This window comes from Marmota monax, unplaced genomic scaffold (assembly GCF_021218885.2).
Source record: "Marmota monax isolate L192 unplaced genomic scaffold, Marmota_monax_Labrador192_F-V1.1 WCK01_AAM20220418_F8-fsc00019, whole genome shotgun sequence".
Classification (NCBI taxonomy): domain Eukaryota; kingdom Metazoa; phylum Chordata; class Mammalia; order Rodentia; family Sciuridae; genus Marmota; species Marmota monax.
The window spans coordinates 14,467,527-14,486,330 of record NW_026695242.1 but is presented as its reverse complement, the minus strand read 5'-3'; the positions used below and the strand labels follow the sequence as shown (position 1 = coordinate 14,486,330).

General features: G+C 34.9%; 1 protein-coding gene across 1 annotated transcript in view; it reads left to right on the top strand.

Annotated features, from left to right (window-relative positions):
* Reep3 (receptor accessory protein 3) overlaps positions 1-18,804 on the top strand; it is a 91,720-nt gene that overhangs the window by 64,250 nt on the left and 8,666 nt on the right. The window contains exons 3-6 of the mRNA XM_046419644.2: positions 2,135-2,211; positions 3,690-3,810; positions 3,989-4,102; positions 16,214-16,361. Of these exons, the coding sequence (XP_046275600.1) occupies positions 2,135-2,211; positions 3,690-3,810; positions 3,989-4,102; positions 16,214-16,361 (460 nt within the window). The remainder of the gene's footprint in view (positions 1-2,134; positions 2,212-3,689; positions 3,811-3,988; positions 4,103-16,213; positions 16,362-18,804) is intronic.

Sequence of the window (18,804 nt, the reverse complement as noted above, 5' to 3'; positions counted from 1 at the left end):
GAAACTTCTCTAGAGTCTTAGTGTAGGTTGAGTTGGAGACCCAACCGGAAAAGTTTGATTACTTCCAAGGTCCCCATCCAGCTCTATAAAAGCACATTGTTCTGTTTGTATCCATTTTTTCTTTATTTATTTTTTGGGAAAAGGCTTATAGCAAATCAGGGTAAAGACAACTTTGTAAGTTAAAAGTACTTAGTATTTGGATTTGGAAGGCTAAGTGAATGAACTCAAAGGAGCACCACTTCCCTTTTTAAAAAGGGTGAGGGTGGGGTGGGACGGAAGAAAAGGCAGTGTCCACAGAGGCACAAAGGATTTCAGCCCTGGAAGAAAATCCTCATCTTGGACAAAAGCTTGGAACTGGTAGCTGTGAGAGATTTAAAAGAAGTCATGAAAAGTAAAAAGAACATTTTGTCTTTCTCTTTTTTATTTTCAATAATCTCATAAATCAATTTCCTTGTACTTCAGATATAAATAATGTACCCTATTATTTGCTTTGGCCAACTTTTTAAGCTTTCAGAATTCTCTGTACATTAAAGCAAATTGGTATTGTTTATATTTCACAATCCAGTTGTTTCAGCAATTATTCATGACTATTATTAATTGATTTGTCTACCTAAATAGAAAACTATAAAAACTACTTGATAGTCTGATACTGTCCATGAAATATGCAAACAAACATCTCTATAAGCTAAATATTTAGACCAATATTCTAACTGCTTATAAAGGTCTAATTTTATTTATTTATTTATTTATTTATTTATTTATTTATTTATTACTTTCTCGTTGTTATTACTGATTAGGATGAGAACAAGAGGAAGTAATGGTTATTCTTGGACCCCACATTCAGCAATTCCTCTGTTTTCTCTCTATAAATGGTTTAATTGGTTAACCACTTCCAGAATCAGATAGCCATTGGATCCAAACCTTAAGCAAGTCATTTTGACTCTTTGCCATCATTGTCTTCTCTAAATGGAAATAATTACATTTCCTGCTCCATAATGTTTCTGTGGGGTTAAATAAATTGTAATATGTGATATTACACATATTACACATATTACAATTTATTTAACCTCATGGTTGACATGGATATTGCATATCTACTATTATTAAGCAGAAGAGCCGAAATTAGTGAAACTTGAACCTTCATGGGAGATAAGAAAGTCTGCTAAGGTAGAGGAAAAGGTATCAATCTGGGGGAACATATTCTGGAACAATTAATCTGACAACAGTCTATGAAAAAAATTAGTACGAAGTGACAGCAGAGTGTCAGGGAGTTAAGATGCTCTAGGCCAGGCAAGAGATGAAAATGTCCTGAACTACCCTGTGGAATTGGATTGGGAGATATATGCAAAGTCAGGCTTTTATTAGGGCAAGAGGAAGAAGACAATACCTTTAAACTCTCAAACTGAATGACTGGCATTATGGGTATTTCATTAATATAAGTACAATCCCAGGATTATTCTTTGATTTCTGAATATTTTCTGTATTTTGAGAAATAAGGAATGCAAAGTTTTAGAGACTAATGAACATTAAAGTTGGTCATATCACATTATACTGTAATATATGTAATAAGTAGCCAGTCATCTTCATCAAGAAATGTGTAGATAACATATCTTTTAAAGAACTTTTCTTCAGTTAAGAAAAACATTTCCTTTTTATCCAGTTATTTGATTTAGATTTCTATATTGTATCAGACCTTAGAGTTTTGTTATTCTTTGATTGTTGTATCCCAAGATTGTTGATATAATGATCTAAGGAACTTAAATATAAAATCTGTTGAATTTTTTGGGGGGAAGGGATATCAGGCATTGAACTCGGGGGCACTTGACTCCTGAGTCACATCCCCAGCCCTATTTTGTATTTTATTTAGAAACAGGATCTCACTAAGTTGCTTAGAGCCTCACCATTGCTGAGGCTGACTTTGAACTTGCAATCCTCCTGTCTCGGCTTCCTGAGTTGCTGGGATTACGGCATGCGCCACTGCACTCGGCAACAAATCTGTTGAAAACTGGGCCATCTCCTTCTGCATTTGAACCCAACATACTATATCTCTAGAAATACACATATATTTATATAGTATTTCTCAGTTGTGAATAATTTTAGTCCATTGTTTGATTAGTATTTTTATTATTTCCAGGTTCGATGGATGATGTACTGGATTGTTTTTGCCCTCTACACTGTGATTGAAACAATAGCAGATCAAACAGTTGCTTGGTGAGTTCTACTGTTGGGGACTACAGACTTATTTTCAGTGTCCTGAGTTTTTGTCCTGCTCCTGCTGTTAACTAAGTGAATTTGATCAACTTACTTCATATCCAACATCTCATTTTCTTCATCTGCTTTCTCCATGAAATCATTACTTTCCACTCCTCAAATAAAGGCAGATCATTCTGTTCCCAAGAATTCCAATGAAATCAAGAAGCTTGGTCTGGTGGCAGCTGCTTATTTAAAAAGATGCAGCTCAATAGTAGAGTGCTTGCCTAGTATGCACAAAGCCCCGGGTTCAACCCCCAGTACTGCCAAAAAAAAAAAAATGTGTAGAAAAAGCTTAATGTGAGTATTGAAAGTCTACACATTCCTCGGTTGCACTGTGGCAGACATGCTTTGTTGACTGCACAGTAGTCACTCCTCACTGTCACCTACTTGTCTGCCTGTAAATCATAAGAACCCAGACTTGTTCAGTTTATCCTAGGTATTGACTCCTTATGGACCATAAGACAGATTAGTTAACTCTAAGAGTGCTTAAAAAAAAAAAAAATCACCCTAAAGCGCGTTAGAACAACAGACAAGTATTTCTTCCACATGCTGCCTGAGGGCAAATGGTTGGCTGGAGCTTTGCTGGCTCAGCTAAGTTTTAAGTGTCTTCTCATTTCAGGATCAAGGCTGAAGAAGCAGCTGTTCTCATGGTAGAAGGCAAAAGCTTAAAGCAAGAGGTTGAGGACCTTGGGGTGAGAAAGTCAAAGGGTATTGGAAGGTTCTGCTTGCATTTGACATATATCACATTCCCATTCTGTTGGCCAAAGCATGTCATCTGGCTAAACCCACAATCATTGGTTGGGGAAGTGTACTTAGTCTATAGGAAAGGTACTAGGAAATCATGGGGAAAAGGACACGGATGTTAACTGGAATTCCCAGTCTACTATCTGGGGGTAATTCCATTTCCCCTTCAATTGCAAGTGAAATATTGCAGTTCTGGCAAGGTAGACTGGAGAGGAAGTTTTCTTGGAGTTCTGAGAAAGATCAAGAGGTGTGCATATGAGGTCTGCATTGTGCACTTGGAGCATATAGTGTCCTGATGTTTGGAGGTATGTCCTATACTTCTATGGTAACTTAGCTCCACAGACAGAGTGGGTATATGTTACTGCCAGGGCTGGATGGCAGAAGGGGCTGTTAATGCCCTCTCTTGACAGCTACGGTCAGTTTGACAGCTTGCCCATGCTTGCTTCAAAGGAAGAATATTGTACTAGAAGTTGTGACCTTCTGAGGGCATTAGTGCACTCTGGTTAATTCATTTGTCAATTCATCAGTTTGTCAATTCATTTGTCATTCAGTGTGCCCCTGATCACACTACTTTCTACATGTAAAAACTTAACATAGAGACTAAACTTTTAAAAAATATATTTGTGTTTTCCACATAATAGTTACCCCTCATCCCCACTGGAAATATTTTCGTTTTTTTTTTTTCTTGTTAGGTTTCCTTTGTACTATGAACTGAAGATTGCTTTTGTCATATGGCTGCTCTCTCCCTATACCAAAGGAGCAAGTTTGATATATAGAAAATTCCTTCATCCACTTCTTTCTTCAAAGGAAAGGGTAAGATATATAAATTATTTCCACAAGTCATTTTTTAGAAATGTATATCAACACATGACTTATGATATAAAATTAGTGAAACTGGTACATGGTAAAGAGAAAGTCCTAGTTTGGGGCTTCTTAACAATATTTATAGATAAAACTAACATATATGGTTATTTTGTTTTTGTTTTCCCAGGAGATTGATGATTATATTGTACAAGCAAAGGAACGGGGCTATGAGACCATGGTAAATTTTGGACGGCAAGGTCTAAACCTAGCAGCTACTGCAGCTGTCACTGCAGCGGTGAAGGTAATTTTTCTTTTACCTTTTTATCCAGTGCCCCACATTAAGTCAACAGATAAAGAAAGATGGCTTTTTATTTCATATGATTATAAAATTGTGGCAGAATTTTGCTTTGTGTTTGTTCTAATACTGGAAAGAACACATAGATAATTTTAAAGATAATTTAACACTGTGTTTCTGTTTGCTATTTTGAAATTCTTAGTTGATTCCTAAATGAGAGACAGTTAATTAAAAAAAATTGAAAATGTCATTTTGTCATAATTTTCCCACTTTATAACCTTGAGACAGTTTGAATAAATCACCTTAAGTAAAGATGACCATTCTTCTTTCTCTGTCTTTGGTGTTCTCTTTCTCTCTCTCTCTCGATGGCAATATCTGGGTAGGATTTCGGGCTTACTTCTGCACCTCTACTTCAATCAATTTGAGGTAACTGATTATTCTAAATAAGGCATGAAAAAATTCTGTTCTTAAAACTTGAAATTTTACTTAGCCAATTACTAATGTCATTTGCTGTGTTTGCAAGCCAAGTTATCAAATGAATGCCTTCTGTGAAAATTTGTATTATGGCTTTTGGATTTTTTTGCATGTAGTAATTGGTGTGGTTTATTTTAAATACTGTAGAGTAATTGATTTTAATATGTGGTATATGGAAAGAAAACAGGCTTTATATCCAGAAAGTGCTGCGTGTGACTTCCTAAGTAATCATAGATAATTTATCTAATTTCTGTCTTCATAAGTTGGTTGTTGTATAGAATGGGGTAATGTATTTACCTGTGAGAGCATATATAAAGATAGAGTACTTTCTTGCACAGTGGGATTCCAGTAAACATTGATATCATGTCTATCTCACTTCAAGTTAAAATTTGAGTTTACTGCTAGTAAGTTAAATTGAGAGTAAATAGTGTTCTGCTTTCAAGTCAGGCTCCATTACTTAACTTAAATGCAAACAACAATGCTGTGGAAAGAAATATTCCAGTTATGTGGTGATTTTTATATCATTGCAATGTGGAAGGGATGTAACACGAGGGTGCTTTCACTTTTCAAAGGGATCTTTGACTCAAAAATCAAAATCAATATAATCAACAGGATAAAAATTTCAAATTTTATATATATATATATATATATATATATATATATATAAAACAATAATCATTAATAAATTATTATTAATTATAGTATAGTGTATACTATAATGCAGTATTGTTTTCAGGTTATTTGGCATTTAAGGGCTTTTTCTTTTATTAAGATAGATTAATAAATAATCATTAGAATAGCAAAAGTTTCAGCTTAAAGGACTATTTCCATTTTTAGAAGTTCAGTTGCTTTATATTTCTTATTTTATGAAAATGCAATCCTGATTTCCTTATCTGCTCAAAAAAAAAAAATCCAGGAAATCCCACATTCAACAACTAGGAATTTTAAAATGAGAAAACAGACACCTGTTTTAGTAATACCTGCTACTCAGAAGGCTGAAGCAGGAGGATCTCAAGTTTTGAGACCAGCATGGACAACTTGGTGAGGCCTGTCTGAAGATACAAAGTAAAAAAAGACAGGGGATGGGATGGGTTTGTGCCTCAGTGGTAGAGCACTTGCCTAGCATGGGTGAGGCACTGGGTTCAATCCCCAGTACTATATAAAAATAAACAAATAAATAAAGGTATTGTATCCATCTACAACTAAAAAAAATTTAAAAAACAAAAAAGACAGGGGATATAACTCAGTGATAGAGCACCCTGGAGTTCAATCCCAGTACCACCAAAACAAAAAAGATTTATATCACATTCAAATGATCTAGAAGAATATTGGCATTAAATTTCTAAATGGTGACATTGGAAAATTGAAAACAGAATGTACCATCCATGATGCCATCATGATATTCACCCTCAAGTTCTGTAATGGTCAAGTTCAAGAGGGCTGGGGATATAGCTCAGTTGGCAGAGTGCTTGTTCACATGCACAAGGCCCTGGCTTCAATCTCTAGCACCACATGCACACATACAAAATTGGCAAATCTTACTGTATGTTAATTGTACATCAATAAAATTGACACAAAAATTGTTGTAAATGAATATACATTTAAGAAAAAAGATCAGTCATATATGAGCTTCTAGTGATTTTTTTTTTTTTTTTTTAATTCTACACATACAGAGACACAGAATTTACCTATAATCCTTTGTCAGGGCAGATGTGATCTGTTAAAGACAGAATAATCCACAAAAAGCAAACCATGAAGTATGAAAAACAAATTAGCAGGTTAGCCAACACAGAAGGGAGATGACAAAACTCCCAGGAAGGAACTTTGAAGCAAGTCCAAAGAGCAAACAGCCAACATTGGATGTAATGGATGAAAGGTGCTGCTGGCAAGAGTGTGGAGCTCAAAGAATCTTTTGGAAGAGTGTGGAGCTGAGAGAATCTAATGGGTTTAATACTGCTCAGGGATGTTACTCAAACACATCAGAGTGTATGCTGCGACCACAGCACTTATTATATTATCTTATTTATTATATACAGACAGCTGGTATCTGTGCAATTGCACATCAACCCTGAGCACCAGGAAAAGCGTATTGAGGCAATGTAAAGAGGGAGAATGGAACAACTGAGCACCAACAAAGGCGGGCATAATCATCAACTCAGAGGCAAAAACAAAAGTTACATAAGAAAGGAAATAATAATAATGGAGCCTTACTTAGCCCACAGTGAATAGCATTTGCATTAATAAGAATAATGAGAATACAGACTAAGGATTTAACAAATGTGATTTTGTTATATTGGGAGTATGAAGGAAGGAGAAAGGGAAGTGGAAAAGAACTAATCCTCATCTATCATAATGGGAAAACAAAGGGTTTGAAATGGCCAGGATGAAAGAAAGAAGGGAACTAAGAACTTATTGCTGTTCATTTGTAATAAAACTTAACATTATTTGACCTTTCAAACTAAGTATGTATATTTATTTACATCCAAATGAAGATGCTTTCTGAATTTTTCATATTTAAAAGCATGATTTAACATGCTTCTATGGAGAAAAACTGAAAAATTTCAACCTGAAAATTTGTTTAGAAAACAGACATTTTCAGATATCATTTTGGTAAAGATAGAAGCGAATCCCATTTTTCCTACCCACTGTAACATGTAAGTTGAGTCTATAATCTGCTGTTCTGTGAGTCACCTTTGTACACACTGAGAACATTTTGTGAGATACTTATTTTATTTTGATTTACATTTACTGCTACTGAACCCTCTAAGTGGGGGTAGCAACCTCTATTGTATTATTTCATTCTTATTTCGCCCTCATTTGTTTTTGTGGATTGTTGTTTTTTAAATATTTTTAGTTGTAGTTGGACACAATACCTTTGTTTTATTTATTTATTTTTATGTGGTGCTGAGGATCAAACCCAGTGCCTCACACATGCTAGGCCAGTACTCTACCACTGAGCCACAACCTCAGCCCATTCTCATTTGTTTTTTGTTTTGGTTTGGTTTGGGGTTTTCATTATTATTATTATTTCATATTTTTTAGATATTGATAGACCTTTATTTTATTCATTTATTTATATGAATTTATTTACATGCAGTGCTGAGAATCAAACCCAGTATCTCACACATGCTAGGCAAACATTCTACCACTGAGCCATAACCCCAGCCCCTCATTTGTTTTTATTTCATACTTTGCCTCCATAAATATTTAGCTTTCTACTTATCATTTATTTAATATCTGTTTACTTAATACCTACACCTACCACAAGCTAAATGCCAAGGATGTAGCAGTGAATAAGATAGATTTAGTCCTTTCCCTCACAATTTACTATCTACCTGTAGCTAATGTCTGTATTCACTAACTGAAAATTTTACTCCATCTTTGGTTGCTAAGAGCCCCCTTACCCCTACCCTCCATTATTAAACAGTATCTCACAGAAAGACTTTTCTGCAAAAATACTATGAAAGTAATCCTGTATCTATTTTCTCAAGCTTTGTTTCTTCATCATTGATTTTATTTATATATTTAACACCTTAAAGTCACCTCTCCACCCCCAAAGCCAGAAAGCAGAGAGCATGAAAATCACCCAAGTTACTACTGCAAAACAAATAGAAACACATATCCCATAACTGAAATTTATTTTGACATTGTCCCCACTTGTTCATGATGTCCTGATTCTTTTCTCAACAAGATCCCTGTCGGGGTGGGAGGAGTGGGTAACCTTCACCATTCCCATGATGAATATTAGAGACTCCAAGAATATTAGAGACTCCAACCTGGAGTCATTAAGAAAGTCATTAAGATGGGCTAGGTGGTTCATACCTGAATCCCAGCCACTAAGGAGGCTGAGGCAGGAGGATCACGAGTTTCAGGAAAAATGGACAACTTAGTAAGATCCTACCTCAAAATAAAAGTAAAAAAGGATTGGGGATATAACTTGGTGGTAGAGCTTCCCTTGGTTCAATGTTTTTTATTTTAAGACAAAGTCTCACTAAATTGCCCAGACTAGCCTTGCGGTCCTCCTGCCTCACACTCCTGAATTACTGGGTTTATAGGCATGCACTACCACACCTCGGTACTATGCTTATTTTAAAGTAGCCAAATTAGTTTCATCTCTGGAGCTGTCATAAAAAAGTATTGTCATAGAAGAATCACTGAACTAGATACTTCGTACTCACAAGTAAATTGAAACTGAAATTAATCGGTCAATTTTATGGAGAAACTACAAGAAAGTCTACAATAATGACTTGAGAATTATTTTTAAATTTTACAATATAAGTTTTTAAAAAATACCTTTCAGGGGACTGGGGTTCTGGCTCAGTGGTAGAGTACTTGCCTGGCATGTGTGAGGCACTGGGTTCAATTCTCAGCACTACATATAAATAAATGAATAAAATAAAGGTCCATCAACAACTAAAAAATACATAGATTAAAAAAAAATACCTTTCAGGGGTGGAGGTTGTGACTCAATGGTAGAGTGCTTGCCTGGCATGTGTGAGGCACTGCATTTGATCCTCCGCACCACATGAAAAAACAAAGTAAAGATGGGCTAGGGCTCAGTGGTAGAGTGCTCACCTAGCATGCATGAGGCACTGGGTTCGATCCTCAGCACCACATAAAAAAATAAAATAAAGGTATTGAGTCCACCTACAAGTTAGAATACATATTTTAAAAATAAAATAAAAATAAAGGTATTATGTTCACGTACAACTAAAAAAAAATACCTTTCAGGCTAAAGATTTTTAGACTCTTGATGTGACTTTTGAAGAACAGTAATACCCCTCACTACATTTTCCAGTTTGAACCACCTGAGCATGTTAAATATGAAAATATGAACCTAATCAGAACATTTATTACACCATAAACCAATTTTCTGAAAATGTTACTCAGTTCTATGACCTCATTACCAGGCATCTGTTTGCAAGGTTAGCGTACAAGTTTATTTTGGCTGAGCAAAGCATAAATATATGAAGGACCTTTCAAGGATTTTGCTGAGAATGTTCAACATTCAATAGCTTTTCACATGAGAAATGCAGGTGGCTTTTGTACAGATGAGCAACATTACTGACAGATGAAGGACAGATGAAGAAAAGTACTCTTGGTCATATTAACTATCTCTGGATTTCCTCTGACAGCCTCTTGGTGAATTCTTTAGTGGGCATAAAAAGTCAATTATCATAGAAATTAAAGCTTTATTGGTAAAATTGCTGAAATCTAATTGACTTAAATATTCATGATTAGGTCAGAAATTCTGACATGTTGCTCTCTGTTTCAATGGCTGTTTGTGAAAGGATTTGAGAATATTCAGCTACTTAGGATCATCCCCTTAAAAAGAGAATATTTGTCCAGACAATGGAAAAGAAAGGTCATACCATTTTCCCTACTTTCTAGGGAATCAGGTTGGTATAATGAACACTGAATTCTAGAGCAGTCAAGTTAATCTGTATTTTTTGTTGTTCTGATTTTGCCACCAAGTAACCTTAAGATTTTGAGCAAATCATTCACATTAATTTCCCTAAGTATTAATTTTCTCACCTATAAAATAAACCCAACAACTGAAGCCCCTTACATCTCTAAAACACTTGTTTGCAGCTGGAGGCCATTTGTGCCCCACTACCACCAAGGGACACTTTAGGTTATGACACCTGAGAAGGGGCTGGGGCTGTTCCTTGTGTCTAGTGAGTAGATGTGAGGGATGCTAAGTACTGTCCTGCAGTCCTCCCCAGACCAAAATAGCAGTAGTGTGAAAGTTAAGAGACCCTGTGCTAAAAGTGTGATGAGTGAAAAAAAAAATTTTTTTAAAGGACATTTAAATATATATAGGTACTTTTGGAGGTAGTTACAGATAACTTTTAATTCCATTTCAAAATTTGTCTCTGTTACAAACATGGTTCAATAAATACATGGCTTTAATCTTAAAAATGCTAAAATAAATTTTTACCTAATGCAGATGCAGTCAGTTCATCCTCATCAGATTAGTTGTTGAATATCCATGGGGAAAAAGATTTTTCCTAAAAATTGGGAATTAACCTTATTTGCAAGTATAATGTAAGAATGTCAAGAATCAACAAGAAATAGAGCTGAATAGCTATACATTATCAAATGGGATAATAAGAATTATTCTGTAAAATAATGTTTTATGCTTGTGCAAAAGCATTACAGATTATATATTTTTAAGTTCTTAATAAAAAAATGTGAAGAGAATAAGGTAAAGGTTTTATACAATGGTGCTGATAAACACAATAAATTCTCCTTGCTTAACACAAAAAAATAGTGATTTTAACGTGATTTTTAACCAGCAAAAGAAGTAGTTAGACAAAGGCAAAATTAATTTGAGTATAAAGAAATTAGAAGTAGCAGAGTAGGGTGGCACACAACTGTAATCCCAATGACTCCTGAGTTCAATCCCCAGTACCAAAAAAGAAAAAGTTAAAATTGGTCATATACCCAGGGACCTTTTTGTAGATACAAAACAGGTATTTAAATACTTGAGTAGATATGTTCAGATTATGTATTATATTCAGATATTCACATTTATGTCCTAGTGCCCTTGAACATAAATGACCTTTGTGTGGTGCCAGGTCAGGGAGCTGCCTCTCAGCTAAAGAATCCTTTCTAGAGCCTGAGTGTGTTAGATCTGGATCCAGCCTCTATCATGTTCTCATTTTCTTGTTTTTTAGGTTCTGGGCATTGAAACCAGGGCCTCATGCATGCTTGGCAAGCTCTCTACCACTGAGCTACATCCCCAGTCCTTTTTATTTTGAGATAGGGACTTGCTAAATTTAAATTGCCCAGGTTAGCCTCAAATTTGTGATCCTCCTGCCTCACCCTCCTTAGTAGCTGAAGTTATAGGCATGCACCATCACTCATTTTCTTAAATGTATGTGTGAACCTTTCTAATTCCAGACCCTAAAAATTGAGACATCTGAAGTTCAGAAGTTTTAGAAAAACTTCTCTTGATGATGATGAGTCTCAGTGTAAATTAGTCTATTGCTTTGACTTTTACATTCTTATTATAATCTGTTATTTTCTCTGATTTTTTAGGATCACTTTTAACAAACAATGTACATACAATTCAGCAGAGAATATGATCTAAAGTGTAATTATATAGAACTTCCTTCTTCCTCATTGACTCAGATTGCTCTTTCCATACATACTTCCCTACCCTGTGAGACTAGAATCATCCTTTTCTCTCAACACCCACCCAACTCCCCCTGCTTTTTTTTTTTTGTGTGTGTGTGTGTGTGTGTGTGCTGGGGATCAAATCCGGGGCCTTATGCATGCTAAGTAAGAGCTCTACAGCTGAGCCACATCCCAGGATAAGCCGTCCTTATCTTTTTTATTCTTTTACAGGCTTAATATATATATAAACCAAAAAGAATAAAATAAACAAAACACTACTAATTTAAATGAAACTGTAGTACTTTTTAAAGTTATTATTGACCGTGAATATAATGGTTTATTTGTACCCTCAAAATCTACTGTTGTTTTGTTGTTGTTGTTGTTTTGCTTTGTTTTGTTTTGTTTTTTAATGAAAGGAATAAAGAATTAGATACAGAAAATATGAGTGAAACAGATCAGAAAGAATTGTTAGCCAGGCACAGTGGCACATGCCTATAATCCCAGCTACTTGGAAGCCTGAGGTAGAAGGGTTGCAAGTTCAAGGCCAGCGTGGACAACTCAGCAAGACTCTGTTTCAAAATGAAATAAAAAGAGCTGGGGATATAGCTCAGAGGTAGGACTCTCCTACCATGCACGAGGCCCTGGGTTTAATCCCAGTACCACAAGGGAAAAAAAAAGTTAAAAACAATAAAAGCACTCATCCTATATGCCTAAACAGGATATTGTTTTCATTTTTGTATATATTTCCCCTGTCTACTCATAACTATAATCATACTTGCAACCTTTGCCCACATGATTTAGAATTATGGGATAGAAGAAAGGTATCTCCACTTAATATCATATAGCAAAAGTAATTTCTTCATTAGTGGACTTTTTATGATAAAGGTATAAAAATTGAAGATTGGAATTTAGATGAAATTATTTTGTGATTATACCAATCCTTTAAATTGGTCATTGGATGTTTATAATGTTTATAATGTTTTTGTTGTTATTGTTTGGGGTTTTTTTTTGTTTGTTTTTCCTATAAGGAATTGCACCCAGGGGCATTTAACCACTGAGCCACATAACCAGCCCTTTTTAAAATAAATAAATATATATATATATATATATATATGGTGTAGATGGACACAACCCAATGCCTTTTATTTTTATGTGGTGCTGAGGATTGAACCCTGGTCCCGCCCGTGCTAGGCAAACGCTCTACCGCTGAGCCACAATCCCAGCCCCATAACCAGCCCTTTTTTGTTTGTTTGTTTTGTTATTTATTTTGAGACAGGGTTTCTCTAAGTTGCTTAAGGCCTCACTAAGTTGAAACTTGTGATCCTCTGGATTACAGGCATGTGCCACCATGCCTAGCTGTGTTTTTGAAGATCATAAAACTATACTGTTTCTCTGTTTTCATATTAGTTCTATTCTGGGAACATAAAAAAAATGTGTGTGTGTGTGTGTGTGTAGTGTCAAATCCAGTTTTAAAAAGTGATAATAGCTGTTGAAGTATTGGGGTTTCTCAAAGAAGAGTTACATCCCCTTTTTGCTTTTTCCTAGGACCTGGCATTCCTTGAAGAGCATTGATAACAATAGGGTTAGTTACTCAAGAACTAAAATAGAATCCAGGCAATAAATAGACAAACACACACACACACACACACACACACACCCACCACCAGATGCCTCAGGCCATTTTACTCTAATTTAAACCTTAAGCAAAGCCCCTGTGGGTTGTGTCATCAATCCATGGAGATGCCCATGACCTTACCTGTAGTTTGCTGCTGAACTTCTGCTTATAAGTTTCAGTGTTCACATTAAAATATGCTGCTGTCTAGGGACTGGGATTGTGGCTCAGTAGTAAAGCGAATGCCTAGCATGCATGAGGCACTGAGTTCAATCCCTGACACCACATAAAAATAAACAATTAAAATAAAGGTATTGTGTCCATTTACAACTAAAAAAAGTTTTTAAAAAATGCTGCTCTCTAGGGAAAACTGTTTAACAGTCAAGAGTAATGAAAAAAAAGAGGGGGAGGCATAAAAAGAATGTTTAGTTCTCTTACTATTTGCTCAATATCAGAACCATATCAGATGCACTAGAAGAAGAAAAGCACCTTAAATTTGTCCTTTTCTATTTTCCTAAAATTTTGTTCTGGAGGCAACTATTCATACTGTATAGAAATAACAATAGTGTATGAGTTTATCATTTGTGATCTAGGTTCTAAGATATTTGTTGATTATACTTACAGGTACCAAAGTTTTTGGATGATATAATTATTAAGCTGACTGACTCAATGACGCTTTCACTCGTTTGTATTCCAAAATGTACTTTCTTGAGTGGGAGGGTTTAGTATGTATAGCCAGCCTTGGAAATTGCACCTCAGTCAGGTAGAAGATATTTAGTCAGCTTTCTGTTACTGTAACAAAATATCTGAGATAATGAACTTAAAAATAAGGAGAAGTTTTGTTTTAGCTCAGAGCTTAAGAGGCTTTAGTCTACCATTGATTGACCCTGTTGCTTGGGCCTATGGCAGAGCAGCATATCATGGAAGAGCAGAGTGCTTACCTCATGATGCTGGAAAGCAAAAACTGTAAACAAAAGGGACATGGATCTCCATATCCCCCTTCAAGGGCACACCTCTCATGAACTATCCTTTTTCCCACCAAGCCCATCTCTTAAAGACTCAGCCACCTCCTAACAGTACCATGACTAAGGACCAAGTGAATAACACATGGGCCTTTAAGATCTACACTATAACACAAGGACACGTATACCATTTGTCATGTATGTGTGGCAGCAGGTAAAAAATCAATAATTACTGAGAAAAGGCACACAAATACAAAGGTAGGATAAAGAAGATGACAGTTCTAAAAAAACAAGGTATCTATTTCAGATAAACACTGGTCACGGACTTCCTTGCAGTGTGTCTCAGAAGTATGCTGTTGACCATCTGTTTAATAATTATGATATCTGACAAAGAGGAAGCAAGTATAGTGAATTAAACCATGTCAAGAATATTTTTAAATGTATAAAATCCAATTGTTTTGTGGAGAAATAAACCCTTTGGTAATTATTTATCATGATTTTTAAAATATGGTAGAAAGTGCCTAGGGTTGTAGCTCAGTGGTAGAGCAGCTTGCCTAGCACGTGTGAGGCAATGGGTTTAATCCTCAGCAAGCACCATATAAAAATAAATAAATAAATAAATAAAAAGGTATTGTGTCCATCTATAACTTTTTTTTTAAAAGGGTAGAAATACAAAGCTCAAGTGGGGTATGTAAATGGGATTTCATTTTGACATAATATGGTATCAATAACCCAAAGTTATGAATCAAGACCTTTTCTTCAGGGTAAAATACAAGTTAGCAGTGACACCCAAATGTATGTACCACCTTTGACTTTGAAATTTAGAGCTTAACCATGAGTTTCTATGGTAACTTTCTAACTAGAGGCAATCATAGATTCTCATGTGTGAAAAGAAGAAATAATAAGTGTAAAAAGCCTTCAGAAGAATATTTTACTCTAACTATAAATAAGAAATGAGTCATCTGTATGCTATACAAATTTAAAGTAGGTAAATTTAGAAATTATTTTCTCTTTTCACAAAGCTTTATAATTGGGGGGTATACTTATATATGAAAAGTTCAGAAAATGTAACTTTCAAACTGTACAATGAGGAAAATCATTGAATTTTCTGCAGTGATGGAAACACTCCAGAGAACATCTCTGGAAAACATCTCTATCTGCACAGCCCAATACTGTAACTACTAGCCACATGTACCTATAGCATTTGGAATGTGACTAATGCAGTTAAGGAATAATTTTTATTTTATTTCATTTTTATTCATTTATGTTTAAATATTCCCACCTGTGTGTAGTGTCTTTCATATTATTAAGCAAAATAACTTAAAGTCAGATCATATAGTAATCACTATACAATATTCACCAAATAGTGTATTCATTAACTGAATTTCATTATATATCCAAATTTCTTTGGCTCTTAAATTTTCCTGCCTTGTTCTAGGTAGAGCTAGTACCACTCTTGGCTTAGCTTTAAACCAATGTCTTTACTTTGAAAAGATCTCCTATAAATCATAAACTTTGCCCCAAAATGGTAATTTTGGTATCACTAATCCAGAATACTGAATCAAGACTCAAAATTATGGATGCTTTTTCTCTGAGGATGATCTCATCACACATTTTTTTGTACTATAAAATTAAATATAATCCTGAAATGTTTGGGGTGACATATATTAATGCTGTAGCTTGCTTTGAAAGGCATAAAAATGAAAGGGATTGATAGATAGTTGATATGTAATACAGCAAATAGCAAAATATAAAGAATATGTGGTGGTCATTATACAAATCTTTCAACTTTCATTCTTAAAGTTTGATAATAAAATGGTTGAGGATGTTATTAATATAGCAAAATGTTTCATAATAAAATGTCTTAATGTTTAAATTGTTAAATGCAAGCATACTAGATAGTTTATAAAGTATTTTTTTCTGGATCTATCACTTCTCTATTAATAGAGCCAAGGAGCCATAACTGAACGTTTAAGAAGTTTCAGTATGCATGATTTAACAGCTATACAAGGTGATGAGCCTGTGGGACAAAGACCATATCAGCCTTTACCAGAAGCAAAAAAGAAAAGCAAACCAACCCCCAGTGAATCAGCAGGTGTGTTATTTGTTTTACTATATGGTCCTTTCATAATTGGACTTGTGGGTCAAGTTGGGTACTATAGTAGTATAGTGACTGTCAGAAATTGGGTAAATAAAATTTGCTTTTAAGCTTATATTTTTTAGTTTTATGTTTAACTTAGCTCTTTTTCTCCAAACTTCTCTAAATAATGTTATCCTTTGCCTTTCGTTGACTGTGGAAATCATGCAGCTAAGAAAATAGCAGTAGTGGGGCTGGGGTTGTAGCTCAGCAGTAAAGCACTCATGCAAGGCCCTGGGTTCGATCCTCAGCATCACATATAAATAAATAAAATAAAGGTGTTATATCTAACTACAACTAAAATATAAAAAAAAAATATTTTAAAAAGAAAATAGCAGTAGTCTCTTCTGTTGCCAAGAATTTTTAGAAGCCATGGGTGTGGTTGCCTCCTCACCAGCCAGCACTCATTCTGACCTGTGATCAATACTCCAACTATGTACTGACATCTAAGGAGTTTTAGAGTTAAGCACACTTTCCTATAAGTGCTGTGGACAAGCAAGGATGTTGACTCACAAGATAAAAAGTTTAAGCTGATGAAAAGATGATTCAATTTGAAAATAGGATTACTCCAGTGGAAAATGTATTGAGATTCCATCTTTTAGTTCAGGAGCTAACTTGTTTACATATTCTCTATGAATTATGAGCATTGTTACAGTTGCTGTGTCCTGTAGCTATAAAAAACTATTGTGCTTTTAGAAGCATGTACATAAATAAAAAAGTTCCTTCAACATTTTGTCATTCGTAAGAAAAGTTTGAGGGGCTGAGGGCTCAGTTGGTAGAGTGCTTGTCTCAAAAGCACAAGGCCATGGGTTCAATCCCCAGCACCAAAAAAAAAAAAAAGAAGAAAGAAAATTTTGATTCAAGGTAAGCCTGAGAACTGAGGTCTTCTACACTTTCCTATTAAAGTGTTAAGTCCATGAGATACAAGATTATTTAAGTTTTCTTTTAAAAAGTAGAAGTTTTTTTTGAAGGACATTAAAAGTTATTCTTCATAATTAATCTTTGAAAAAAATAAAACAATAGTCTGTCCTTACAAAGGAAAAATAATGAAATTTCTTCCAAGTTCTCACAAGAATGAATAACTTTACAAAGTTGGTGGCTATTATCTAAAAGCTAGTAATCAAGCATTAGCCATTGATTAAGATAGTGATACCTTTTAGCAAGAGAAACCATTGAACTTTGAGCCATCAACCTAAGTATTAATACTGAAAACATAGCTCTGAACAGGCTTATGCATTTTAAATTAGTTATAATGATTTTGATTATGGGTTCTGCTTTGTCTTTAGACTATATATTTGAGTCCTTTTTCAGCAATTTTTTCATATTTTAGAATGAGTTAAGAATTGTACTCCAATTATCTAAATTAAAATGGGATTATAAATATGAAAATGCTAACATTTATGTGATATTCATTTATTAAATTTAAATTGGTGTGACTAAATTTTTTTTCTTTGCAGTACTAGGGCACTCTACCACTGAGCTACATCTCTAGCCATTTTTGTTTTTTATTTTGAAACAGGATCTCATTAAGTTGCCCAGGCTGGCCTCAAACTTGCATTATCCTCCTGCCTCAGCCTTCTGAGTTACTAGGATTACAGGAGTGCACTACCATGCACACCCTGTGTGACTAAAATATTTTAAGATACACAGGTGTTATTTAGTTCTTTTTGTTACATTTCAAACCATGAACTTAAAATAACATAAGATATATGAAAATAACTGATGATGTTAAGATAATTGCTAGACTTAGAAACTGAGGTATAAATTGAAGTTATACCTCTGCCTCAAACCTAAGATTAAGATTTGAATATAAGAAACCATGTAGTAGGAAATTCCTGTGTATAATTTTGTTCTCTTAGATGGGTAAACTTTCTTAAGCCTGACATCAAAATCAGAAAACATAACAGAAAAGTTTGAGGGACTTTTCTACCTTAAAAAAAAAAACAGTCCCACTAAGTTGCTTAGGGCTTCACTAAACTGCTGAGGCTGGTCTCAACTCGGGATCTTCCCACCTCCGTCTCCTGAGTCATTGGGATTACAGGTGTGTACCACCGTATCCAGAGGCTTCAGATTTATGACAACATATAGAGGAGAAATACACCAAAAAAGAAAAAGATAAATCACAAACTATCAGAAATATTTTCATTGTATTTTACAGGCAAAGTATATATACCTATATGAGAGAGAGAGAGAGAGAGAGTGTGTGTGTGTGTGTGTGTGTGTTGTGGGGGCACTGAGTAATCTCCAGGGGTGCATTACCACTGAGCTAGAACCCCAGTTTTGGCGGGGGGAGTTGAGGGTTTTTGTTTGTTTTTTGAGACAGTGTCACTAAGTTGCTTAGGGCCTCACTAAATTGCTGAGGCTGGTCTCAACTTGGGATCTTCCTGCCTCAGTCTCCTGA